Below are 27,218 nucleotides of genomic sequence, written 5' to 3'. Positions count from 1 at the left end.
ATCTTGTCTTGTGCAACTGGCATGGTGAACTTCCTTTGTGTTGGTGTCAGGCAATTCAATACATGCTTAATCTTTTTTGCCTTCACCTGGCTTAGCTACTAGGCTCCGGCTGGCTTGGCTGTCTTCCTTTATCTGGTTCATCTGGCTTGCATACTCCTACAGTATTGTGTAGCTATCTCCTGCAAGTTGTGTATGCATAATTATAGTGTGTCACCCATCACTGTGCCATTGCTACACCACTGATGAACCGTATTTAGCTCTAGTTGATGTTGATATACTGTGCTGTATATTGGCTAATAATTTTTATCTGGTGATGTTGCCTATAATGTATTGCTGCATACAATACTACACATACAATACATTACCACACCAATGATGTACTGGTACTTAGCTACTGGTGGCCTTTAGTTATGATGCCACTATTGTGTTATATCTGTCACTTAGTGATGTGCGATATATTGAAAAAATATCGATTTCGCGATAATTTTGTCGATATCGTTATCATATCGATTTTCGATACTGCTTTAGCAGATTTCGATATTTATCGAAAAGGTGATATTTTGCGATAATTATCGAAATATCGAAGAATATTTTGATAAATCTACAGCATTTAGTGTGTGATTGCGCAATCACGCTAGAAATGAAGGTTGGTTTTGTACTATCTAGCCACTTTAAAAACTTGTTTGCCAGTTTTCTAGGCTTATTATTAGTTTTATGCAATAATTTGTATTTCAAGCATATTTATAAATATCGGCCGCCCACGCAATTACACCACCCACACAATTAAAAATTATCGAAAATCGTATCAAAATTTCGATATTAACCCCAATATTGTATCGATATAATATCGAAATAAAAATCCTGATATCGCACACCACTACTGTCACTACTGTGACATATTGAGTTGATTTGGGGATCGTGCCTTCACCACCTAATAGCCTCACCATGGGGCTGTCACGTTGGTGTATGTACTTGGTTGTATGTGACGCAGTCCTAGTAATAATAATAATGATAATAGTATACAGCTGTACATAATGCAGCATATGTGTTTCTGTAAAGTTGTAGGGAGAAAAGGAAAGAAGTATACATGCAATCTACCTATGTACTAATGATTTGTCTTCATAAAATATACCAACATTGTAAATATATACCATGGTGAAAGCCGCTAATCTCCCATAATAAACATAGAGTAACCATGCAATTGAAGTGATAATGACATACATAGCCATGAGGGATATCCCTATGTACACAATGTGGTTTGCTGAGTAATCACCCACCATTAGATTTTCTACATGCCAATTTGTTTTGCTAAATTAAATATATATAACTTGTTTGAGGCTAGTTAAAAATGATCTGCCATAATTGGCTAGAGCATATGTGCCATGGCTTCCAAAAGCCAAAAGTCTAGGATTAAAATTGAAGAAAATTACATCCAAACTGTAAACACATGTCGGTGATCCTTGACATGACTCAGGCCAAGTACATAATATTATGTAGGATACAAACAGTCGAAAATTAGCAATAAGAAGATCAACAACAGATTACTGCTGTTTTAGCAACATACTGTACAACTAGAGTTGTACTGATTATTAGATTGGTTGTTAGTTGAGGTTATTGGTTGAGGTATGTAATTATTGGCCATTTTCCATAATTAAACAATCAAGGTTGCAATAGGCCTCAGTTGTGGCAGCTGTAGTACTGTTGGGAGCCTGGTGTCAAAGGCTCTAGCATGTACTTAGGTAATTTGTTGGTAGTTTGTGGTGACAACAAGTCATACCCTATAGACAGTAGCAGATGAAGTAATCGATGTGAGTGGGGCTAACCAGAGTATAGAATCTCTGGAGCTGGGGGGTGCAGCCCCCTAAAAAGCTGTAGCTTTCACGATGTCTCACAGTTCACCAGAATTAATTTATAGGTGCAATTTGAAATATTCAACTAAAGCATCAACTTGTAAAGTCTAAAGTACTTAAAATAGGCTATTTGGAGTCAATAAAAGTCTCTCTTGGCAAAGTTTTTAGAATGAAAAACTGACTACAGGTTAGTAACATACAGTGGAACCTCTCTTAACAATCTCCCCGAATTAAGGACACAATAGAAAAAACCTCCATAACAAGGACAAAAATTTTGGTCCCAAAAGGTCTGGTTAATACATTTTTTACCTCTGAAAGAGGAAAACCTCTACATTACAGCAAAAACTGGCCAAAATTCAGGGTCCCAAAATGTCCGTAATAGAGAGGTTCCACTGTATAGCATTTATAAAGCAGCCTTTAAGTACGTGGAAACAGTTAATACAATAATAAGATACCAATTTAACTCTCAAAGTAAGTGGTCAGTGGTTCTATAAACAAAAAAATTCTTCTTGTTTTCAGTCTACATTTAGGAACTTGTTTTTATGAAATGCTTTGACTGTTCTATTGGGAAATTTGAGCATTCCAATCTTTTTTCACAGTTTTCAATTCCACTCTAAAAGGATAATTTTGGCGAGATATCATTCTGAGGGGGGATAAGTAACCCCTCTTAGTGGACTGAGCCCCTTTTTGCTGCCTATGCACTATGCCTATAGAAACAGTGACAGTTGGAGCCCTAGCCCGCTTGCATGATTAGTTATACCAGTGTTGTTGTGAAAAGTCATCTACAGTGCTTGTTATCAACAGTGTGCGATGATATCATATTACCTGCAGAAGGGACCGACCCATTACTTTTCATAAAAAGTGTGACGTAACAGGACAAGTGCAGTGGCTGCTACAATGTGAAACAAATTACAGAGTGCTTACAAAGTGATGCTACACATGATTCCACCATAATGGTGGTTACAGCAAGTTACTATGACACCATGCAGAGTATTTTATGCAGTACCAACGAAACAGCAATGTCTAAATTACTGTACATACACATATCATGATCATGTACATTAATATACTGCCAAGGCACCATAAAGATATTGTTAGGCTGGTTTGTGGTCAAAAATTTTTTGTGAGAAAGCGCTAACTTCATGATCCACACATAATATAAAGTACTACTGAATTGTAGGATATGCTGTAAATATTCATTTTGTTAATCTTGTTTATGAAGGTGATTATACATGTGTTTGTACACACGTTTTAATTAAATGAAAACTTCAGCTATATTTTGTGATGAAATGCTGTACATATGTACACAGTGATCATGATTATGTAATGCTAATGTGTTTTTGCTGTTACACGTACTACACATTTCTGTGTGTGTGTGTATATTATAGATTCAATAAATTACTTGGACGATCACAGTCTTTAACACCAGAGCATGTTTCAACAAGTTTATTGGCACCACCACGTATGAAAAAAATTAAGACTACTTCTGCAAGTAACTTATGATTACCAGTAATGGTTTACGGACTTAAAGAGTGTGTGATTCTGGTTTTGAGTGTTTGTATTCTAAGTGTAATGCTGCTATGTACTAGTGCTAGTTACGTTTTTTGTGACAGTTATATATAGTCTCCCTAACCTTTTGTCTTTAGTAGATTTTTATTTACAGTAATTTTTTAAAAACTAACAGTACATAACAATGTTTTATCTGTTTGTGTGTTCACATATGTATATACTTCTGGCAAAACACTGTAAATTAGATTCAGCAAGATAACAAAGTACAGAAATTGATTGAACTGTGTATGATCTAGCTTTTAAGTCAGGTTATTGAGACCAATTATCTTGGCTTGTTCATGCTTGTAGTGTTTAAGCATTGCTAATTTGCATGTATCTTAAATAGTCAATAGTTTCCATCACCTATGACAGTGCTGTTAGTATGGTAATACAGTTATCTGCTGTTTGTTGCCATATCTATACTGCAAAAGGTTTTGTTATTTCATGCTTGTTAGCAACTACTTGACTTTGGTCATACAAATATTGGATGGTTAGTAGGAGAGAGTGCATGTGTGTAGACTGCACTTGTTAAGACTTATTCCTGAAGATAAAACAAACAACCTGTTTATAGTTCGATAAGAGTATAAATTTACCGATAAGAGGTATATAAATCTGTGACCTTTAAAACTATTGCATGTTTCTTAGAATGCTAGCTAATTACAGAAATAAAACTAAATGTTTTGCCTCAGCAAGCTATAAATTGTTACTAATCTTGCCAACTCAACTATTTATTGTAGAACTGATATCTATACAAATATACTAGTCAATGCAGGGTATTTATAGCCTTTTCAAGGGTTTTTAATCATGTGATGTTTACTTAAAGAGTAGAATTGGATTGCAATATAGGTATAGGCAACATAATTATTTGTAGCTATGCTACAGTATATAAAGTGATATTGCATGACTTTATGTATCAAGTCTTTTCTACTCTGTTGATCTCTGCAGACCTCTTGAGTGAGTTAAATATTTAATAAGATCCTTAGAATACCAGTAAAACAATTCAAAGGTTTCACATTCTGAATAACAATCGAAACATACATGCGTTATTTGCATGGCTTATAATTACACCCTTTATCTGGCAAATGTTGTATCCATTGATCTTTCTACCCATCTGATAAGAATGTGTTATGTACATGCATGTTACACTGCAAGTATTTTTGAAGGTACAACATTAACAAACAACTATTGCTGCACTTAGATGGATCTTGTCAGTGCATATCTTGATAGTATTTTTGTTACAGAGTTATTCAGAAGTCTATCTAGTAATTAATCCATATACAAATTTGTGTGTGTTAAAATTGTGTAATTACAACTGCCATACATAATGTGGCTATATGTGTGAGCGGCGTAGGAGACTGAAAGTGATTCAAGTAGCGTATTGAATGGTGATGGTAGAATTGTTGGTAGGTCTACAGTTATGAGTACTGGCCATTTTCAGTAGATGACACTGACATATATATGTATGTATGGTTTTGCCAATAGCTACTAACTACAAATGTTGTGGACATACATGTATGTAAGCTCAGTGGGACCCAGTGACTGAACCTGTGTGGTAGCGTGAAATTTAAAGGTGGGTAGTAATAGTATCCTTCTGCAAATGGAAATTACATGTAGACATTAAGACTAGGCCGTGTTTATTGTACTATGTTTGGCTAATTATTTCTACTGAGGGCAAAATTACTGATAAGTTTTTTTGGTAGGCATGTCAGTTGTGCAATAAAATTATTATTGTTTGCTATATCTATATGTACTTACAATCTATATTTACTTTATCACAGTAAATTACTTCACTGGTTGTTGTCTATGCTTTAAATTTTGGTTGTTCTCAATATTCAGAGTTTGTTAATAGTTTGGGGTCACATGTGTAATAACAAGTGTTCATAATAAGGTGTGCCGCCGGAGTGGTACAGGTTGTATTGAGGCAGAGAGTTTGTGTACATGTACATGTGGGATATGAAGTGTAGGCAATATATCATTCCATGGGCAGGTTACCTAACTGCAACAGATATGAGAAAGTCCACTAAAATGGATTTAATTGTGATGTTTCAAAGTATCTGGTCTATGGTTTTCACCCTGTAATTTAAATCCTTCTGTTGAGCTGAAGGGTTTCAAATGTGATGTTGGCAGGTTCAAGCTCCAATTACACAAAATACCAGGTAATATCATCATTCCCAATGGTTCATGCATTTGATTTCACAGTTTCATGTGCCTAGTAAAGCTCAGCTCCACCTTTTTTATTTGATAATAAAAGGACATAAAACAACACACCATGAAAAATAAGCATTAATTAACTAAGAGTTTGACACGATCTCAGAGTCCACCTTATTGTTAGCAAATTTAGTTTTACTGTAGTGGCAATCCAGTTGATCTGGTTACATAACACATTCTATAGTATGTAAATTATTGTAATCACAAAGCAGTTTAATGTAAAGGCCATTATACTGTGATCTTCTTATATGTATTGTATATTCTTTGAACCTCTTATTTCGTGGTATAAAACTTAATATACTTGTACTTATTTGGAAGTATACGTACCCACTGTGTATCAGCAATTGATTGTACCTCATAATGCTCAGCCAGGCCTTACGTTCTCCATGGTTTCTAATTACACAGCTACACGTCTGTAAAATTGCTGCTGGCAGCTGTTATACAGTAGGTCAAGTACAAGGTTTTTGTAATCCATAACCAATCCTACAGCCTTTCCAATCATACCTAGTTTTGTGGATAAGACAAAAGGTTGAAATTTTGTCAACTTAAAACACAATAGTATGGCCAAGTTTCAAGAAAGCCATAAGAAGTTACATCAAACTTGGAATCTGGAAAGATTGGCTTTGTCAACTGGGTATAGGTATAAATTTTCCTATGTCCTATGCACGCACGCACACACACATGTATACACTGTTACTGCCTGTAATTATTCATTTCATAATCACAATGTACTGCTGCAGCAGTTGTTTCATAATATGTGGCCAGATTTGAGAAAAGGGGTCTTCCACACACATCCAATTTGCCAACTTTGACAATCCATAACTTTAGATTCGAAAAGCTAATGACTTGAAATTTGGTCAGCAGTGAGTACCAGCATAATGGATGGAGGTTTGAACACTAAGTTATGGTCTTCAAAGTTCATAGAATTGGATGTGTGTGGAAGACCACTTTTTGCACATCTGTTCACATATAAGCTACAATTTATGATATGACAGGAAATTGACAGACTCAACAAATTGACAAACCCAAACTTCATCAGCTTTAACAACTAAATGTTCACAAAACCAAGAAATCATGTATCTTAACATGTACTTTTAAAGATGCATACTTAATATGGACATTTGACAAATTTAAAAGTTGACTATTTTAACTGATTCATCAACTTTTACTTCATCAAACTTTCCTGTCATACAGTAGCTGAATAACCTCACATATTAGCATATGTACAACTGTATATAGGCAAATGCAGGGAGATACCCCCTGTTGACAGACATGCAATTTAGCTTGTATATATATATATATATTTATTACTAGTTAAATTGCATGTCTGTCAACAGGGTGTATCTCCCTGCATTTGCCTGTATTGTATGGTTTCATATGAATATAGTTACACTGTATGACTATGTTGTTGTGGTCTGCAGCTGGTTTATGCAATTTGTACAATGAAGCCATTTGATGGACTTATAGGTACCGCCTAGGCTTGCATCCACTCAGTCGTAACATTTGCCTTTTGGATAAAACAACTCTATAAAAGTGAGTTATCTTTTTGTGTTTTCTCAGTATGCTGTGAGTGGATATACATAGAGTAGACTTGTATGTATACAGAAGGTGAGTACAATAGATATGATGGTATATATGATGGTACTACGCAAATTAAGGCTTAAAAATAGTTATGTGAATGGTGTGGTTACTATATCTATCCTTGTTATACTGTTGATAGCAATATAATGCAGTCTTTCTATGAGCTTATTTAATAGTTATGCCATGGCTGCGAGGGATTTGCTGATATATACACCCAAAACCCAAGGGCTGTGGGTGTATATAGCATGGTAAGTAAAATTAATAGATAAGGAATTTGCTAATTCAATGGTGTTGAAATTTATAAATGTACTAGGAAGCCAAGAGACTAGTAAAGGCTGATCTATACATTGTGCATACTTTCCTTGTATTTTTATGGCATGTAGTTTTTACTGTGTAGTCAAACTGCATGTGCAATGCACAAAACCTCACTATGGTCACTTTTACACATACACAAGGTGTGAGTAGTGTCTTTAAGAGCTACATAGTTAAGATTCTATCCAAACTTGCTTTTAAAGAATTGAGCAGTCACAACCACCTTTTACCACACCAAAGACGACTATATTAGGGTTTGCCAATAGAAAGTATAAATCATCTCTAATGCTACAACAAATTTGCCACCTTTTCATTCATTTGATCATAATTTTACACCCAACCACTATGGTGATACAATATATTGAGCAACTCATCTTCTTGCCACAATAATGTACACTTCACCATGAAGATCCAGTAATAATTGTTAAGTGTGTCTCTCGAGATACAAGCATTAGACAATTCTTGTTACAAATATTACACTGAGATACCATCTATCAAAACTTTGTACCTGGTTAATTAGTCTTTAGAAGTAGCAGTGTATGTAGATTGCATTTTCACAAGTTGCAAACATGAAGAACCGAACGAAGCACACATTCTTAGAATTTGCAAATTCTGCATTCACTTTTGTATCTTTATGTTTTCCTACTTTATGTAGCATGCAGAGAATACTTTCATCAGTGTTTATCTTCTGTACATGTGTTGTGACTTCTTCTACTGGTGAGTTTGTGTCAAATTATCATCTAGTATACATATATGTACAAATGTTTTGTAGATCAAAATAGACAAAGCAAATTTCATCTCAATACGTAGGCGCTTTTGTTTACATAATCATACAGTATCTGTTTATTGGTACACCCTGTAATTACTTTGTGTAGAAATGCTATTTTCAGGTTTCGTAAATCTATTTTGTGTACTCTTACTGTAGGAATTTTATGTCATGAGTTTCATATGTCATACACAAAGGTACATCAACACTCTAACATACTTTTATTGTTATTCATAGCTAATAACCAACTCTCTATAAGGAACGTTGAAGCTTGCATATCATTTGATAAGTCTGGAAACAGTCAATTGAATGTAGGATGGGATTCAGTGAGTACAGTCATTATTTCTTACCTATCTACCATGTGTTAGTTTAATAGATAGATCATGTAACTGGAATGTTTTTGTGGCATGAAATAGATACCACTAGCAAACCTAAGTACCTCCGTACAGTGTACTTCAAATACTATAGTTACCTACAATTCTCAAACATTTAATTCATACACAGATACTCTATGTGAATTCTCATGTGCAGTTAACCATTTTTAAAAAAAAACAACAACTGATGTGTGCTTGTAGGCCACAAAAACAAAAATACCCCAAAAATATTTTCACTGGATATTAAGTGTAAATAAATCAATACACACTATCTCACTAGAAGCCTGCTAAAGAAGCTTGTACAGCAGCAAGTAAAATTCTAGTCCAAGTGACTTTATCCTGCAATCTAGTCAAATGCCTGAGGTGTCACACAGAACTGAGACTCCCTGCTTTCAAATTCCAATTAACAGTGCATGTTATTAATATTATGTATGTATAGTAATGCCTATTCTACTAGTATTCCATAATGCAGTATTTGTTAATTTTATTTCCTCAGATTGAAAATACAAACAGAATCTCAGTGTTTTACAAAGCTACAGGAAGTAGTGAAACCAAATTGAGCTACGAATTATCAAGGAAGGTTATATTTGGAATAATTGTAAATGGCAATCCTATTGGAAGTAATCTCACAGTTCAAGTAGCACCAATTCTTGGGAGATCTTTAAAAGAAGGAACCAGAAGCAATCCAGTTACAACAGGTACAACATCTTATTATTAATATACTGCCATACTTCAAATTCATGAACTTGTGGCATATACATGTACATACACGTGAGTCACAAGAAGCAAAAACATGGTAACTTAAGACTTACATGAATTTCTATAGCACATTGATGCTTGTACTACGTATAGTGCTTGTACATGTGTACTTGTTTTGACAAATCAGCACAGCTAGTGTATACATATAGTGTTACATGTTTCACTTATTTCTTGTAGTTGTGAACTACGTTTATAGTGTAACATGGAAGAGAATATCAACAAACCATGTGGAATTCAATTGTACACTTGCTTGTAGAACATCTATACAAGCCTGTGAAGTACGTCTTAACAACAAGACCTCTAATGTTTCCACAAACCTTGTTAAACTGGAATTCAGTACCTGGGCTACAGTGAACTTTTACTCTCTAGATCCCCTCCAAAACTATGTGTATGAAGTATTTGCTAGGACTAACAATGTAAATGGTTTAATGGTACAGGGAGTGTTGCCACCATTAGGTAAGTATATAAAGACTAATTGTCTATTTTATTGCAATATGGCTTTAGCAGATGTCAAAGTCACCACTGATCCAATAAGTAATTCTACATCTAATTGTAAGTTAACTGAATTGTTGAATCACAGCCTAGATACTACAATAAAATTAATGTTACACTGTGTACACTGTTTAGCTTATACACCTGTAGTGTATTGTAACAGACATAATTTGGAATTTAGAGACAAATTTCTGTCATGTATATACATAAGCATAAAACTTGGGAAGGAATTAACTTTGCCAATTGGCAGATTTATATACAGGTTGCCATTAATTTTACTATGCATTCATACATAAGTACTGTATGTACAGTAATCACTGAAGCATACTTTCTGTCAAAATAAATCTCACCAAATCCATGGTGAGCCATCTAAATTTGTTCTTATATGGTATTAAGCATACGTTTCTTTTATGTAGTTACTAATGCCTCCAAGAATGATTCTCACATAACCAAAACCTCAGGTACATGATCGTTATGTATGTATGTATGCACCATTGTAATGATTTGTATATTAGTAGGCACCATTGTGGTGGCTGCTACTACAGCTGCAAAAGGTATGCATTTTTATGGTCTGTGTGTCCAAGTTAAATTGTTAATTATGATTACACTAGACAAAGGAAGTGATAATAATGGTTCAGTGGGTGTAATAATTGGAGTGGTTGTTGTTGTGCTACTGGTCATTCTGGTGGTATTAACACTTGTATTATTGGCAACAATGATATGGAAACAAAGGCAAAGGAAAGGTAAGTCTGAAAATACAACATTCTCTGAGTCAATTTAAATAATGTTTTTAATAGGCAATACATCAAAGGTGTCAAACCAGTAAGTAAATGTATTAGCTATTATGCGTATGTGCCAACCTGAAATATTTCATAATTGGATCACTAAGATGTACTATTATAAAGCAAATGCTATCTAACATTTTATTAGTTATACTACCCATCCAATAATTCATTTTTAGAACTTCAAAGTGAAAAATCAAAGCAAAAATAGTGCTATATTTGCCATACGGAACAGTTTACGCGACCACAGTGCTATATACGCAATCACAGTGCTATATTGGTGACTGTAGTGCTGTATTGAGGTACACAGTTATAGTACTGTGTGTGGGCTTGAGATGATTAGTTATGCGGTGCCCCATCCTAAAATTGAGATGGCAAGGATGATCAACTGGAGAAAGAGGCAGAGGAAAAAGTACTCCAGAGGGTCTTCGAGGTACATCCATATCCAGAGCGAAGTCAATTGTTTCACTCAAAGCTTGCTTGGTGAGTCTCGAATAGTTTTGGACATGTTTCATGGCTCAAGCTCCAGCTTAAAGCATTGCCTTGCTCATGCTATACAAAAATATAGCACTCAAAGAGTGGTCTCAAGACAAAATATAGCACTTATTTGTCTCTCGTCCACTCTTTTCGTGCTATATTTTTTGTATAGCACTCGCGGCAAAGCTTTAACTAATACCTATGGCTCAACAGTTACTGTGTAGATCCGATAGGACAAAAAGTGAGAGTGACCTCTAATAGATGTGATTTATTCTATACACAGTGGAAGATCCAGAAAAAGGGTTTTTAGCAATGTTATAACTAAGCTAATTCTGACTTATATTTACATCACTGCAAATAATCACTTCACTTCTCAACATTTTATCAATGTTTACTTATCTGTGATAACCTGACATTGTAATCCACATAGCCAAAGAAATTTATAATCATGTACAAGAACTACTACAAGCTGTATGTGGTGATAAACAGAAGATCAATTTGTACACTAACAATAAGGAAAACAAAACAAAATGGTTACCGTACAGTAAAAAACTTTGGCAAAATTGGCGAAGAAATTGGCGAATAGTATTACAATCACCAAAGTTTTATCCGCCAATTATTTTTAGCAACCACTTGAGCAGATTAGCCATGTTGAAAGGATGGGTATCAAAGTATCATGACAGGTATCGTGGGTATTTCCAAACGTTCCCTTCGATTGCTGCGAGGTTCATTGTCCCACAAGAGTTCACGAAAATCCGAAGATTGCTCTTGACATTATTAAGAACCAGCGAACAATGCTTTTACTAGCTACATACCACTCGAATACAACGTCGCTACGCGCATCAAGCGATTAAAAGACTTGCTAATTAAGGGGTGTAGCAGCCATTTCCATTGTGAGTCGTCATCACTCAATGCGAAGGATAAAGACTCGCAATCAAAATGGCTGCCACACCCCTTAATTTGGTGAGTTGTTTGCACTCGCATGTAGCGATGTTGCATTACAGTACGTGGTAGCTAAAAAATTTCAGGTGAAGCTCCATTCACCAAAGTTTCTTTTTGTCAATTTTGCAATAGTGGATTTTTGCCAAACTTTTTTACCGCCAAAGTTTACTATACGGTAAATGTGTAAATACAGAATTGAGATCTAAACCATCATGAACAAGCTAATCAATTTCTGAGTAGGCCTTCCCTCTATCTCTTCCACCAAGGAGAAAGCTGAGAACAATATAGAAACATTGATGATACTATAACTTTTCAATGTGATAATCAAGCGTTTTTCTAAAAATTGAACTCCCATGTAATGGCAATGGCACTTTCCTTTGTACTGAGAACCAAGAATTCATTCAAGTTGCAGATTATGCTGCATTGTTACAAATGCGAATTGCAAATGTGTTGCACAAATGTACTAAGCTTGCACATGATCATTTTAGTTTTTCGTAGATGCAGTCACAAAATAATGTAACAGTGGAGATCGACCACCATAATACCAAAAGCTTGACTAAACAGAAGAGCAGCATAGATATTCTTGTTATACAGAAAGCCTTCTCACAGGTCCCTAGTGGGATAAAAACTTGACTAAACAGAAGAACAGCATAGATATTCTTGTTATACAGAAAGCCTTCTCACAGGTCCCTAGTGGGATAGCATTCACAGAATAGAATAAAATACATAACATGACTTTTGGCTGTCATATTATACATATGTATGTATGTTTGTATCCATGATAGTGATATATATGCAATTACAGAAACTCAGAAAAAGGATACTCACAACCATGCAAAGGTATTAAGGAAACAATGGATTCCAATGAACAAGAAAGTGATGGGAGAACAATTAAAGACAGGGGTGTCTCAGTCATTAACACTTATGAAGAAATCAGTGATATTCCTGTACATAGTAAACCAGTACCAGCATTCTCAGCATCAACTGGAAACATCACATCATCACCAGTTTCCCTTAAACATAGTTCCCTACCATGCATTTCAAATTTTCAGCAAATTCATGTGTGTAATGACTTATTTCATCTTCATGAAAGCTCAGAGAAATGTTCAAGTAAAGAGACTTTTCCACAGACTGAACATCCTGTTAATAAAGGTACATACGTACTAATATTTATGTTTAGTACAGCTGCATTGTAGTGCCTGGTGTAATGTTACCATAACTAGTATAGCTAGGGTGTGTAATTGTTAATATTACTACAGCCGAAATGTTTGCTTTGTTGAAAAACTTCTGTTACGCAGGACAATTTTCTCAGTTACACATTCAATACATCACCAGATATGCATACCTAACGTTTAATACACACATTTCAAATTTCAAAGCTACTATCTACCCTTTGATAATTGCCAGGGTATTCATAGGTTAGTGAACTGGGAAAATATGCGGTTGGTATTAGCACTTACCTGTATAAGCTGATACAGTAAAATGTCACCAACACAGTGTATAAGTACACTCTTTTACTACACTAACCATTCATACTTATTCAACAGGCTCTGGTGACAATAGCAAGAAATTTTACTACGAACTTGAAAACCTAAGAGCTGAAGCAGCAGATTCAACACCAACTGAAACGAACGGAACCACCAAAGGTACATGTTGTATTAATGTGCTCTTAGGTGTATAGCAGCCAAGACTAGTTGCCTTGTAAAAGCACTATGTATTTATATATTTTCTTTCTTTATGTAACATACACATGGCCAAGTCTGTTGTTAAAATAATTTTCACTACATTTTTTTTTGCCTCAACTAACAGTAAGAAAATATAGTGTACTTATGAAAGCAGCATATCCCCATTAATTTTGTATAATGTTGATAATCAGTGTAGCAATTACAGTTATTTCTATTGTATAGAGGAAGAGAATCCATACTTTGAACTGGTCGATCCAACTATGGCTTTGACTACTTGTTTTTATGAGAACATACAATCATCAGACTCAAAAAGTTAGTAGTGCATAGTTAGTACATGTGCATGTACATCCACCCTATACATGTGTACATTATCACATGTCAGGGTTATTAATGGTGTATGGTGCTACAAATTAAATGGCATGTATTCAGACATTCCTGTTGCAAGCATTAATGGATGCTATGTGATACATTGGTGTATAAGCCCTGTTAAAGCACGTTTTGACTTTACTAGTTTATTGTTAGCTATTCTAAAGATATACTTTGTATATTGCAACAAAGTACTGTAGGACAACATCCACCACACACATGTATATAGCATTTCTACTTGTTAATTTACAGAAGAAAAGGTGGCTAAGAAACAATTAATTGACTCCAATACAACACAAACAGTTCAAGGTATGGGTGTAATATTCACTATACTTATTGATATTGTACACAATATAGGGAATGAACCTGAAAATGGCAGCATCCACATAACAAAACAACTTCCTGTTAAAAGGTAATGCTAGAATCCAGTATGATAGTACTGTATAGTAGGGACCACAAAGGAGTAGGCGTGGCCCACAAAATAACAAACTAGCCTCAATTTTCCCAGACAACGATGAGGCAGTATTGGCTAGGTAAAACTAAGCCCAAACAAGCTTTCAGATCGACCTGAAACGCTTTCAACAAGTTGCTACAGAATTCAAAAAAAATTATTTAACGGAATTTTCTACTGACTGATTGACTGCCTGATGCCTTCAGACAAGTGTAACTCGATAACGGCTAAGGCTACAAGCTTGATTTTTTTCACTGTTCAACGTTACTTCAGCCCGAGAGGTGCCTTTTGGCATACCGCAGTACGTACAATGCATTCTTATGAACTTAGTGTCCTCCTTTGTGTCCCCTTCAGCTTTGCTGACAACGAAAAGTGTTGATTTGGCAGTAGCATGTGATGGGTTCTCTTCGAAATGGAAATTGTCCGTATTTTTCATAGTGGCTACTTTGATTGCAGAGGTGCTTTTTTAGTTTTTGAACAGTTTTTGATTCGTACTGCTGTGTAACGGGTTGAACATAGCCGACAACAAAGCGTAATGGATACTTCACTTTTCAGACGATAATTGATATAACTGGGGTGCGCGGCACCATTTCTTTCGGTATACGAGGATTGCACAGGTGGTGCTTTTCGAACAGTTCCTGATTCGAAATGCTGTGTAACAGGTTAAACATAGCTGACAACAAACCCTAATGGATAGTATCCATTAGGGTTTGTTGTCAGCTATGTTTAACCTGTTACACAGCATTTCGAATCAGGAACTGTTCGAAAAGCACCACCTGTGCAATCCTCGTATACCGAAAGAAATGGTGCCGCGCACCCCAGTTATATCAATTATCGTCTGAAAAGTGAAGTATCCATTGGATACTTAGCTTTTCAGACAATAATTGATAAAGCTGGGGCTTGCGGCGCCATTTCAGATGCAGTATGCGTGGGTTCACCAGTCATAATAATTATTTACAAAAAAAAGTTAACAAACAAGTGCACTAAAAAAATTGGAATTTTCAACTAGAGTAGGGACCATTGCACATTGATAAAAAGTACTCAAACAAGTTGGAGTAGTCCATGATATTAAATCACAGTAAAATAATAAGAAGTGTCATATCCCTACTGTGCATTTCCGTTATGGTATCTTGAGTACAGTAGGGATATAACACTTTTTATTGTTTTACTGTGATTTAATATCATGGACTACTCTGTACTTTTATCGATGTGCTATGGTCCCTACTCTAGTTGAAAATTCCATTTTTTTTAGTGTAATTACATCATTAAACTTTCATCATACAATATAAAGGCACTAGCAGACGTACTAATCTGATTTCATGAAATAATGTAGTTTGTGTGCATGCCTGCTTGTCAGTTTATTCCTAGTGTGTGAGTTTTCAGCTAAAAAATATCAAGTCCTACAAACAGCAGGTTTGTTGTGCAATGTCAATTTGTTTTTGTAAAACACCAGCATTATTTTTTATATTCTCTTGTGTGGGAGGATATATATTGTAATCAACTTTTGGCAAGATGGTTGCAGCTAGCTAGTACTGTCAACATTTTTTGATATGTATCCTTTTAGAATAATTAAGCTTTATTTGTTTTGGCAAGTTATAGTAGGCTTGCACCACTTACATCACCATAATTTCGAGCATAATAGGCTAGCGAAAGCATCAAGCATTATGCCAGCATGATAGGACAATTTTTAATTAAAATGTGCAATGTGTGCAGCAAAACATGAACACACTACACATTACTACAGCATTTTGTATCAAGAATACTGTAATGCTATTATTTGTGTTTTTTTGGTTGTTTTTTTACACTTATAAGATTTATAAGATACTCTAATAGAATAGTCAGGAAGTTTTGAAATTCTCTAATAAAACAGTCAACTCTAAAGCACAATAGGCATATTGCACTTCCAGATACAAGTTATTGAGCACTGTCACCAGGTAGTGTTTCTGCTATTAGCACAGGCCCCTGGTTCATCACGTACATAGAAACCATTAAGATATACATATACTTACAGAGCACATTAAATATAACAATTTACAGTACTTATTGTATAATATGTACAGGAGATCACTCAATGATTATGATGAGCCAATAAAAGTCAGTCAAGTTATTGATCCAAGTACTGGACACACTTACACATTACCATTCTTAAGAAAGAAGCAATAATTACATTTGTATAACACATGTCTATCATACAAAGCACTGTAAATATGAACTATTTAATTTTATTAAAGTACAACGTGATACTGTATTACATGTATTTACATATTCATAAAGCAACTTCAATTTCTTTTCCAAAGTTTACAACTTACACAGTAAAATAAAAAGGATTTACCATTGAAAGGGATGCTAACTTTTGGGGGTAGATTTAATATAAAGATTTCTAGTTGGTATGGAAAAAAGAGTTACTTGTAACTAATCAATGTACTACGCACATGCATATGAGTCTTCAAGGGTGGCTCTAGAAATTTTGGGTGAATGATTTCCAAATTTATGTTGCATAAAATCTAGGGATGCACCCAGACAAGTATGTCAGTCACTAGACATAATGTCCCAGCTATCAAAAGAAAATGGATGGAGCCTAAGGAATACAGTTAATCTGTTTGGTTTATGGCTTGTACTGCTAATCAGAACTACCACTTTGTTGCTAGGGACACTACATTCTTACAACCCAAGGGGGGGTAGCCATGAATGTACTAGGCCTACACCCATTCAATTAGCAACAGTTTGTTAGCTCACAACAAGAGTAATGAATGTAATATCTAACAGTTAGTTACTTTACATAAATAATGCAATACTAAAGTGGCGCATTACTACTTGTTACTGTAATATTACCTAATGAAGTACCTTAACACATTGTGTAATATAACATATTACTAATTAATATAATTATGTAATATAACGTTACTAATTAATATATAACTGTAACGCGTTTCATTGCAGTGGTAATAAGTAATGCGTTTCATTGCAGTGGTAATAAGTAATGCGTTTCATTGCAGTGGTAATAAGTAATAAGTTTTAAAAAATTAAACACTCAGATGATTTTAACTGTGTTAGTACAGGTAAACTAAATAACTACTTACAGCTTTTAAGAAACACAAAATGTGCTAGGATAGTTGACTGCTCTATTAGAGTATTTAGATATGAATCTTTGATACCTTTGCAAATCTATGCAAAAAGTAATTTTAATTATTGGAATATACTTGACCAGTTTCTGAAAACTTCAGAAACACCCTGGATCCACTCCTGGTCTTACAGTTATAAGATATAATAAACTATGCATGGACTTAAGACAGTCATACAGGTAAATTGTTGTATTTATTCCCACAGAACCCTATAGGTTTCATACATGCATACAGACAATGGTGATTCAAATGATATACACTCAGGTTTTCACAAATACAGTCACTTCTTTGAACAAGTTATCTTTTGTGTTAACTGTATAATAAAACAACAGATACATACACACATGAATATTTACACTGAATCTAGTAGTTTGGTAATGATAGGCGAAGAATTAGGAATCAATGAAAGTTCCATAGAACACTCGAGATTTGCCAGTGAATAATGGCACTGTTGAAAACCCTATTTAAAACAAAACAGTACATACATACAGTACACCATTGTATGGTACAAACTTCATTTAATTATACCATGTTATAGTTAAAGCACTGCCACGCGTGTGTACGGAAAATACAGCACAAGGGGGTGTGTCGAGAGGCAAATACAGCACGAGGTAAAGCTGAGTGCTGTATTTTCCTTGAGACACCCCCTGAGTGCTGTATTTTTTGTACACACAAGCATAGGTGGTGCTTTAAGTGTTATATTGTACTTCCTGGTCATTTGCTCGGAGCAATTTTCTCTAGTACCCATACCGCTGCGATTTTCGGTGATCAGGATATCAGTAAGTATTTATATAATCTATTTCTAGTCGTAGAACGAACTAATAGGATTAGTTTGGCTAGTTTTAGCGATTTACAATTAGAGCTGCACGATATGGAAATTTTTCATTTAGAGCTGCACGATATGGAAATTTTTCATGGACGATATATCATCAACCATATATCATGATATTACTAAATATCACAATATTATATGAAAAGTATTAGAGCCTAATTTTGAACCAACAATGAGTTAATGTACCTGTGACATGATATAAAATGACATGATAAAAACAGCAACATTGCTAGGGTACAAAGTAAAAGCAGTATAAGGTATAACAGGACATGACCAGTAAATAACAACAACTAACAAGTTCAGTTACAATGTAGTTCACTTTAGGTTTTGTGCCAAAAACACCAAATTATCTACTCTCTGAGGTTTAAGACAAGTTCTACTGTCACAGACAATATTTCCTCCACGACTAAAGACACGTTCTGAGGACACACTGGTAGCACACAGACACAAAACTTATTTGCTACCTTAGCAAGAACTGGATACCGAACACACTCAGACTTCCACCATGGAAGAGGCTCATCTTCCAAGCTGAGCTGGGGATGGGTAAGATACTGAGCAATTTCCTGTTTAACTCTTTGTTGAGGGGTTACCTGTACCTCAGCATTGCCAAAACAGCTACTTAGTATTTTACTTAATCCTTTCACTTTCTTACTAGGAGGAGGTGACAGTATCACATGATCTACTTGCAGTTGTCTGGGATAAGACACTAGCTTGAGCAGAGGTGAATGTTTCAGTGTTAATCTCCATCATCATCTGTTTTTCTATCTCCTTTAGTATACCATCCTTGTCAGTGACGTGTGCAAGTTTGAAACGAGGGTCCAAAAATGATGCAAGTTCAAGCAGTTGTCTCGTATCTGGATCCATGTACCTTGTCTTCAAATCCTCCATAATACATTCTTTGATTTCATCAGTCATTTCTGTATCATATACCTCATGTTCCACTGTACTATAGATGTGGCTTAACAATGGTATTACTGCAGAAATAGTGACACACTGCTCACTAGACAAAGCATCTGTCATGGCTTTCAATGGCTTTAACGCAGCAGCAATTGATTCTAACATGTCACAATCTTTCCATGATGGTATTATATGTGGTCATCACACAGCACCATCCTGATAGCTTCTAATTGCTCCAACACACGCTCTACCATGTCATAACAAGATCCCCAGCATGTCACAATATCAACTTTTAACATATGAATGGGCAAATTCTTCTGCTCTTGAGCTTCAACCAAATCCCTTTGTTTCTTCCAGCTCCTTGAGAAGCTAGCCACTAATGCTCAACAAACCCTTAAAGCACGCTGTATCCTGGTATCATTTAGTCCTTTGCCCACTGCTAAATTCAAATTATGTCCGAAACAGCTAAGCCTTACCCATCCTAAAAGCTCACAAGCTAGTTTTACATTAGATCCACTGTCAGTGGTAATCCCGACTAATTTATCTGGCTCCAGATTCCATTCGTGCACAGTTTCCAACAGAACATCCTTAATGTTAACTGCCGTATGGTCTTGGGGTAGATAGTGGGTCTGTAAGCAGTAGGACTTGAGTTCCCATTGTTGACTGAAGTGATGTAAGGATCTCCAGCTGCTGATGTTCACATGTCAGTGGTGGCAGCAAAATGATAAATGTTACCATCAGTAATTTGGCTCTCAATACTGCTTTGAGTCTCTGCTACTAATTCAGGAATGGAAATTAATGGCAATATTTGTGAAATGATTTTGGCATGGAAGTTTGTACCTGGGATTGAAAGTACGGAGCATTTCACGAAATCCCACCTTATCCACAGTAGAAATAAGTAGCATATCTCAAGCCAAACAAAATGTCACAAATTTCGTGAGCCTTCTGTATTCTTGTGACTTTGCTGATAACATCTTCGTCTTGTCCCATGTTGTTTCAAGTTTAAAGCAATGGCTGCCTACCACTGTCATCGTCTGTCTCCTTCCCCTTAGTGCCAGTAGCGGCTTGCACGATACTGTGCTCGTCTGGATGCTTATAGCATAAGTGGCTGTACAAATTACTATCCTTTGCTAATACTTCTGCTCCACAAAGGCAGCACTTCGGACTGCCACAAGGTCGTCCATTTCCATCAGGTAAGAAACCAAAGTATTTCCATATGAACGCCTTTGTATTTCGCTTACTGACTAACCCTTCTACTGTTCCGGGTGGGTCAGTAGAAGGGTTAGTAGAAGACGATTCGGACTCGAGCTTGGACTGCAGGGGCACAGATTCATCCGCCATGTTTCCTTTGTTTTCAGAACACGTGACCATGATCAGTTTTTAATTACGTATGATAATTATCGCCATGCTTACAACTTGATATCGTGCAAGGGTGATATCACCTCTACCGATAAGTATCGCCATACCGTGCAGCTCTATTTACAATGTCACGCATGTGATTAATCGTGCTGTCTTAGTGGAGTCGCTTCGTGATCAGACGATCAGTAAGTGTTTATACAATCTATTTCTAGCCATAGAACGAACTGGTAGGATTAGTTTGGCTGGTTTTAGCGATTTACAGCGTATTGTTTTCATACATTCCTTAAATAAATTCTCCACATAACTGTACTGAATTTGCCCAATTAAGTGCATTACTGTACTGATTAGCTGCATAACTGTTCTGTAAGACTCATACAATACAGTTATGCAGCTAATTAGTACTATATGGACAATATGATATGCGGCATCGCTTTGATCCTCCCACGCAAAGTACACATTATCTTATCTGTATTGTAGTTGGCTAAATGACAAACTATACCCTTATACTCAAATCATTATGGTTGGACAAACATTTAAATCATTCGAAATGTGCTGAAGTGTGATAACGTATTTCATTGTATACACGTACATACAGCCTGCAGTGTAAGTGATGGAGGATTACATTTCCCTGCATGTAAGTGTGCTACCAAATAGCACATGCAAATGACTAAATATTACATCTATCAGGAACTACTGCAGTAAAATGCACATGTAGAGCAAAGTCATGTACAATATATGCTAAACATTACTCACTGACCTGTACTCCCTTAGTCTTTATAGCCACTACAGATTTGTTTGGTTCAATTTCCTACACAAAAATGTTCAAGTGTATAGTCATTTTTCAACATGTGATACTTGTTGGATGTAGAGGTATAATGTAACCACAGATAATAGAGTACACAAAAGGGATAGGAAACGCAATACAGTGTAATGTGGCGTCATAAAATATGTACATTTCTATTGGAATTCCATGTATTACGTCACGAACATACTCGTTATGATTGCTGCGCTTGTATCAAAGAGAAACAAATTGTTGTAACGACAGAATTTGTACAAATAATTGTGAAACTTTGCTACAATGAACTCAAGTAGAAACTGGGATGGTACCAATTCTCAAGGAAGTTATACGCAAAATAAAACGAGATTGAAAGTGAGAAAAACAGCCGAAAAAGTACCCTAACTTTCTTTGCAAATATAGTCTATACTTTAAACTGTGCTATGCTTTTTCTGACAGAGAGAAACAGAGCCAATATCAGAACAAAACAGGAAAGAAACAGCAAATTATCTTCCATTTCGTCGAAAGTTTAAACCCCCTAGCAGTGCTATGCAAGGGTAAAAAAAAGCTGTGTTGGTGAAATGCCTAGTTTACCACAAGACTCGAAAGTGGAACCAGCTGTACAAGAAGTGGTAAGGACGAGGCATAGAAGGTACTATGAGCAAAGGTACAACGGCATGTAACTGTCACAGTTAATGCAATACGCTTTGTTACAAAATCTACGGCTTGAATTCTCTCTCCAAAATCTCTCACAACGACCTAAACACTTGCTGTGGTCTGTTGGAATACTATTTACGCTGCTTAGAACACCAATTCCCACACTTGAACACAAGTCATGAATATCAGAAATCAAACTGGAAATTACTTGAATTTCCTATCCCTTTATTGTCCATGGTGTAACCCAAACTAAACAACTACAGAAAATTTTACACAATATTTCCTTTAGTGTACTAATTTCCTTTGATGTCTGAGGTTACTAAATCTAATAGAAACCTGTGGCAGGGTTACTAAAATAGTAACCTGTCAGGCTGTGGTCTCGCCAGTGGTTGTTTACCACATTCACCAAATGACAATTGGTAAAGCCAAAAACAAAATGTCCTTACTGTTAGCTCACTTTCTGGACAAGACAAGCATCATTAGGGCAGTCAATATACTAATGTCACAATGCAATAAACTCGAAGGATAAATCTCCATGCTAGCACCCACAGTTTGCTTCTTAATAGCTTAATTTCTGGACAAGACAAACATCATTCTAGCCTGGCATAGTAACTACTTGATACTGGCAATGTTATGAATGTCAGTGGTACTGACACAATCTTAGGATAAATCCCAATGCTAGCATGCACTCACTCTTTCTTTACCTACTTTGTTCAGGAAAGTTTTCTAAATCACTTAGAACAGAACGACATCAGTTTGTATAGGGAGAGTATAAACAGTGGGATGGACTGCTGGAATGATAATTAAAAAATATATATATATATACGTATATATATCAGTTTTCACATCCAAATAAGTACAACTCCTCCCCTTAAGTAAACAAATAAATAGGATTCCCCTTGAAGTCAGCTCTTTTAGCATAATTCACCTCATCATAGACAAAGTTTATCAATGTAATGTACTGTAAAATCAGTTATGAACATGCACAATAACAGTTTAATGGGAATACCAAGAAGACTCCTGACTTAACCCTTGTTCCCAAATGATAAAAGTTTGCTAGCTAGCTGATTACATGTATGCATTGTACAAGTACATTCACTGTATAATGAAGTATTCTTTAATTTATTATCAACTTTACCAGTTAAGCACTAGAGGGTGAACACAGAAGGCAGAGCCTTTATGAGGTGTTTACCACTAACCTAGGAGCCTAAGCGAAAAACTTTGCGTAAAGTCAAACGGCACTATCTTGTAAGCATTGACAATGAGCCTTTTCCACAATTGTCAGAAAACAAAATTTAAGCCAAAGTTCGTTGTGGCAGTGCCACATTACAAAATAAAGCTCCTCAAACAATGTGGGCTTGGCTATCCACAATTAATTACCTGGGCCTGTGGCCTTGGTAATTAAGTTTGTGGGTAGCCTCACCCACATTGTCCTCAGGTCTCTAGAAACCTTGTTGGCCCGTTCTAACTAATACTTAGTAATGCAAGTTAATGTTGATGCTCAACTATCCTTTGCTAAGTATTATCAGCCACAAACTGTATGAAACGTTTATACCATGTTACATGGAAACTTGTAACAGTACTATGCATACAGCATTTTGTAAGTTAGTCAATAGTAATTCTATGCATATTAAAATTCATTAATTATTTTATATTAGTTACAATAGTCTGATGATAAGGAAGTGCAACTTAAACAAACTATTTACTCCACAAACAATGCACAAAAGGATTTATTTTTTTGAAAATTTACTAAACAAATAAAGCCATCAATTGGCTCCTTGTTTTATTACATGTGTGGAATGGAGACACATCCCATTTCAACACAATTTTCTGGTAGCCTATAGCCATTACAGTTTTTCAGTTTCTACAGTGCCCATAAAGCCCATTTGAAAAAAAATAACATTTACAATGAGTCTGAAACCAGTAAATGTTTCACCCATATTTCAAACTGTACCACCTCAACATAAAGCTTAACTAGCTGAAGTTCAAAACAAACACAGACTAATTGATTTTAATAAAAAACTTTTCCTCATAAGGGACACATATGTCCTGCTCAGAAATCATCATATTAAATTATTGGTAAAATTTCAACAGATATACTTAAAACAAACTAACATGCCTCTTTAAACTCTCTTGCTGAGAATCCTATCAGCAATTCAAGTACCTGAAATCAAAACACATGCTGCATATGACTTATATACAGTATTATTATTATTATATATAACACAGTAGGAGCTCTATTAGCTGAGCTATTCATTATCCAAACAACAGAAGTGACTGTTGTATTAGAGTTTTCATAGTTGGTGCATGCTAGTGTATGTTATAGTTATATCCTGTTACGAGGGTGATATCATTGTTATTACATGAGTCCAGAACTGAGGATGAGTGTAATAACAATGATATCATCCGAGTATACAGGATATAACTATTTTATATCCCAGTGTGCGGAAGTTTACGGATAGTAAATTAAGTTCCGGTTTGAGTTCCTGTCACAGTGCTTAAGATTTCGACCGAATTATGTGGAAATTCAACTTCGTAGCTACAAGAGAGAACCTGCATACTGCCTATAAACTGTAGCAAAGGGCGGTGTTACGAAGCAGCACTGAATTAGGGATTAAAATATGTGTAGGTGTAGTCGACCTCTCTTGTTTCCCTACTTTTTTTATCTATGATCCCTAACTAACTTAAAATTTATAATTTTTCCTTATACTTGTTTGTTTAACCGGTGAGGCAGGCAGGCGGGCGGGCGGGCGGGCAGGCAGGCAGGCAGGCAAATTTGTAGCAATCTATTGAAAGCATTTAGGGTTGTACTGAAGCCACCTTGGTTATACCTAACCAATACTGCCAAGGCACCAGGATGGTATCGTGAAGTTGGTTTTTTTGGTGATATTTTCGGTTCAAACCTCCATGATCCTCAATATACAGTACTATTGTACTGTATGATTATTTAGTCCTTATGTATGCATGCATGCATTTGGTAACATAATTCCTCACATAAAAGACTGGGCTTTTATTTCTTTCCCAGCATTTTTGACCTGGCCCGTAAATGAATAGGGTTTTACTTGAGACCAACAGGTGATGCCTGGTATTCAATTGAATTCAAATCACAGTAGAACACCATTATTGTGACGGTAAGCATAGAGAACTACTAACTGCATAAACAAGTGAAGTCTTAACAATAATGATTTTAAAAGTCACTTGTCCCTGAGATGGTTCGTTAGAAGAAACAACCAAAAGCAAGGAATTGAAGGAAAGAATTAAAATCACCAACAGTAGACTCCATTAATAGCCCTTGCCTCTATCTTGTTTTATTTTTCAAATATGCTGGAACCAGGGCTTAGACAGGCGTTTTATACTAGGAAATATGATAAAATCTGTGTATAAGTATGCACATATGTAAGTATAGTTCATGAGATAAAAGTTAAGGATGACCCAGAAATGCTGCCATCAATATTTATGTGCACTTGGTAGGGCAAACACCAATGTGCCAATTTGTTCAAAAGTAAATGAAGCCCATACATGCACCTTGTATACGTATGTACGTATGTATGTACGTACGTATGTACGTACGTACATACATACATACATACATACATACATACATACATACATACATACATACATACATACATACATACATACATACATACATACATACAAACATACATACATACATGCATACATACATAGACACACACATACATACATGCATGCATACATATACAAGTATAAGAAAAATTAAGGATTTTAAGTTCAATTGGGGATCATAGAAATAAAAGTAGGAAACAAGGGAGGTTGCCTACACCAGGACATTTAATCCCCAATTCAGTCATGGCAGGTAGACTGATTAGGGATTAAATGTGACCAGGTCTGAGAAAACCGGTCTTATCGCCCATGTCAGCAGATTCGATTTTTCACCCAGGACACACAGCTACATGAATAAACTATCTAATTCCACATTTAAAATCAGCTAGACTTGAGTGGTCTGGTTTTGCTGGCTGCTTTTCCCGAGCCCAGTGGCAATCTGTACGTGTGGTGTGGGGCCTTAATGGAGCTCTGGTCAGCCTGGGAATGACTATATGTGGCTGTACAGCTCTGTGGTGTTGAATAACTACCTCTGCTGTGAATTTCCTTTCATTTTAGCCAGTTTTGAGACCTCAATGGCTCAAAACTTGGCCTAATTCATCCCTTGGCCTCCCTTTTCAATTTTTGAAAACCATCTTGCCCGCCTTCCAGGGCCCCCGCCTCCCACCCAATTTGCAGCTCGCCTGATACAGTCAACCTCGGTTTAAAAACTATCTAAAATGGCGGGAAACTTAGTTGTTGGCTACTTGCACAGTGGATGCTCTGGAAGGTAAGGAATTGGTGTAAAACATGTGAAAATTTGGTACACATAGCTTCAACCATTGGCGAGCTACAACACACTAAATACTTAAAACCGGCATTTCTCGATACTTTTAAATAGGCGATAAGCCCGGTTTTGTCAGACTGGGTCACAAATGTCCATTAGTATATGTGACCACCCTAGTTTCCCTACTTTTTTTCTATAATCCCTAGTACATACAATGCATTCTTCATGGATTTACCAGTGTCCTCCTTTGTGTCCATTCATCTTTGCTGACAGCAAAAGATGATCATTTGGCGGTAGTGCATTATGGCTTCCCTTCGTAACAGAAATCGTCCATATTTTTCATACTGGCTACTTTGATTGCAGAGGTGTTTTTTGAACAGTTTTTGATTCGTAATTCTGTGTAATGGGCTGACAATAAAGCATAATGGATACTTCACTTTTCGGATGATAATTGGTAGTTGGGGTGTACAGCACCGTTCTTCTTTTGATGCGGTATGCGTGGGTTCACCAGTCATAATAGTTGTATGTTAAAAAAAAAGTTAACAAACAAGTACACAAAAAATTGGAATTTTCAACTAGAGTAGGGACCATAGCAATTTGATAAAAAGTATCAAAACTAGCTGGAGTAGCGC

At 35.9% G+C, this 27,218-nt stretch overlaps 3 protein-coding genes across 15 annotated transcripts in view; 2 read left to right on the top strand and 1 right to left on the bottom strand.

Moving 5' to 3' along the window:
* Nucleotides 1-3,591, top strand: part of LOC136259246 (uncharacterized) — a 47,502-nt gene extending 43,911 nt beyond the window's left edge. Inside the window, exon 9 of the mRNA XM_066052738.1 lies at nt 3,239-3,591. Coding sequence (XP_065908810.1) covers nt 3,239-3,353 — 115 coding nt within the window. The 3' untranslated portion in view covers nt 3,354-3,591. The remainder of the gene's footprint in view (nt 1-3,238) is intronic.
* A 3,422-nt stretch (nt 3,592-7,013) lies between these two features.
* LOC136259212 (uncharacterized) lies at nt 7,014-16,901 on the top strand. 6 transcript variants are annotated; one of them, XM_066052708.1, is made up of 16 exons: nt 7,014-7,435; nt 8,155-8,216; nt 8,503-8,591; nt 9,136-9,337; nt 9,576-9,854; nt 9,903-9,950; nt 10,307-10,351; nt 10,409-10,444; nt 10,502-10,633; nt 10,688-10,712; nt 12,897-13,243; nt 13,639-13,737; nt 13,999-14,088; nt 14,395-14,451; nt 14,500-14,554; nt 16,654-16,901. In XM_066052708.1, the coding sequence occupies exons 1-16, from the start codon at nt 7,347-7,349 to the stop codon at nt 16,754-16,756; spliced, it is 1,758 nt and encodes a 585-aa protein (XP_065908780.1). In that variant the 5' UTR covers nt 7,014-7,346; the 3' UTR covers nt 16,757-16,901. The 6 variants fall into 6 exon arrangements, with proteins under 6 accessions (XP_065908780.1, XP_065908771.1, XP_065908786.1 ...); XM_066052699.1 differs by having other exon boundaries at nt 7,015-7,435; nt 10,406-10,444; XM_066052714.1 differs by having other exon boundaries at nt 7,016-7,435; nt 9,906-9,950.
* A 990-nt stretch (nt 16,902-17,891) lies between these two features.
* Nucleotides 17,892-27,218, bottom strand: part of LOC136259292 (recQ-mediated genome instability protein 1-like) — a 54,095-nt gene continuing 44,768 nt past the window's right edge. For 2 of the 8 annotated variants that reach the window (XM_066052793.1, XM_066052817.1), the window contains 3 exons: nt 24,355-24,399; nt 21,561-21,611; nt 17,892-18,175 (listed from right to left, as the gene is read on the bottom strand). In XM_066052793.1, the coding sequence (XP_065908865.1) occupies nt 18,068-18,175; nt 21,561-21,611; nt 24,355-24,399 (204 nt within the window). In that variant the 3' untranslated portion in view covers nt 17,892-18,067. Of the gene's footprint in view, nt 18,176-21,560; nt 21,612-24,350; nt 24,400-27,218 lie in introns of those variants that run through there. The other 6 variants (XM_066052784.1, XM_066052805.1, XM_066052799.1 and 3 more) reach the window with 5 other exon arrangements.

This window comes from Dysidea avara, chromosome 1 (assembly GCF_963678975.1).
Source record: "Dysidea avara chromosome 1, odDysAvar1.4, whole genome shotgun sequence".
In the NCBI taxonomy this organism is placed as follows: domain Eukaryota; kingdom Metazoa; phylum Porifera; class Demospongiae; order Dictyoceratida; family Dysideidae; genus Dysidea; species Dysidea avara.
The sequence above is the reverse complement of the archived record's forward strand: the minus strand, read 5'-3'. Positions and strand labels throughout refer to the sequence as shown.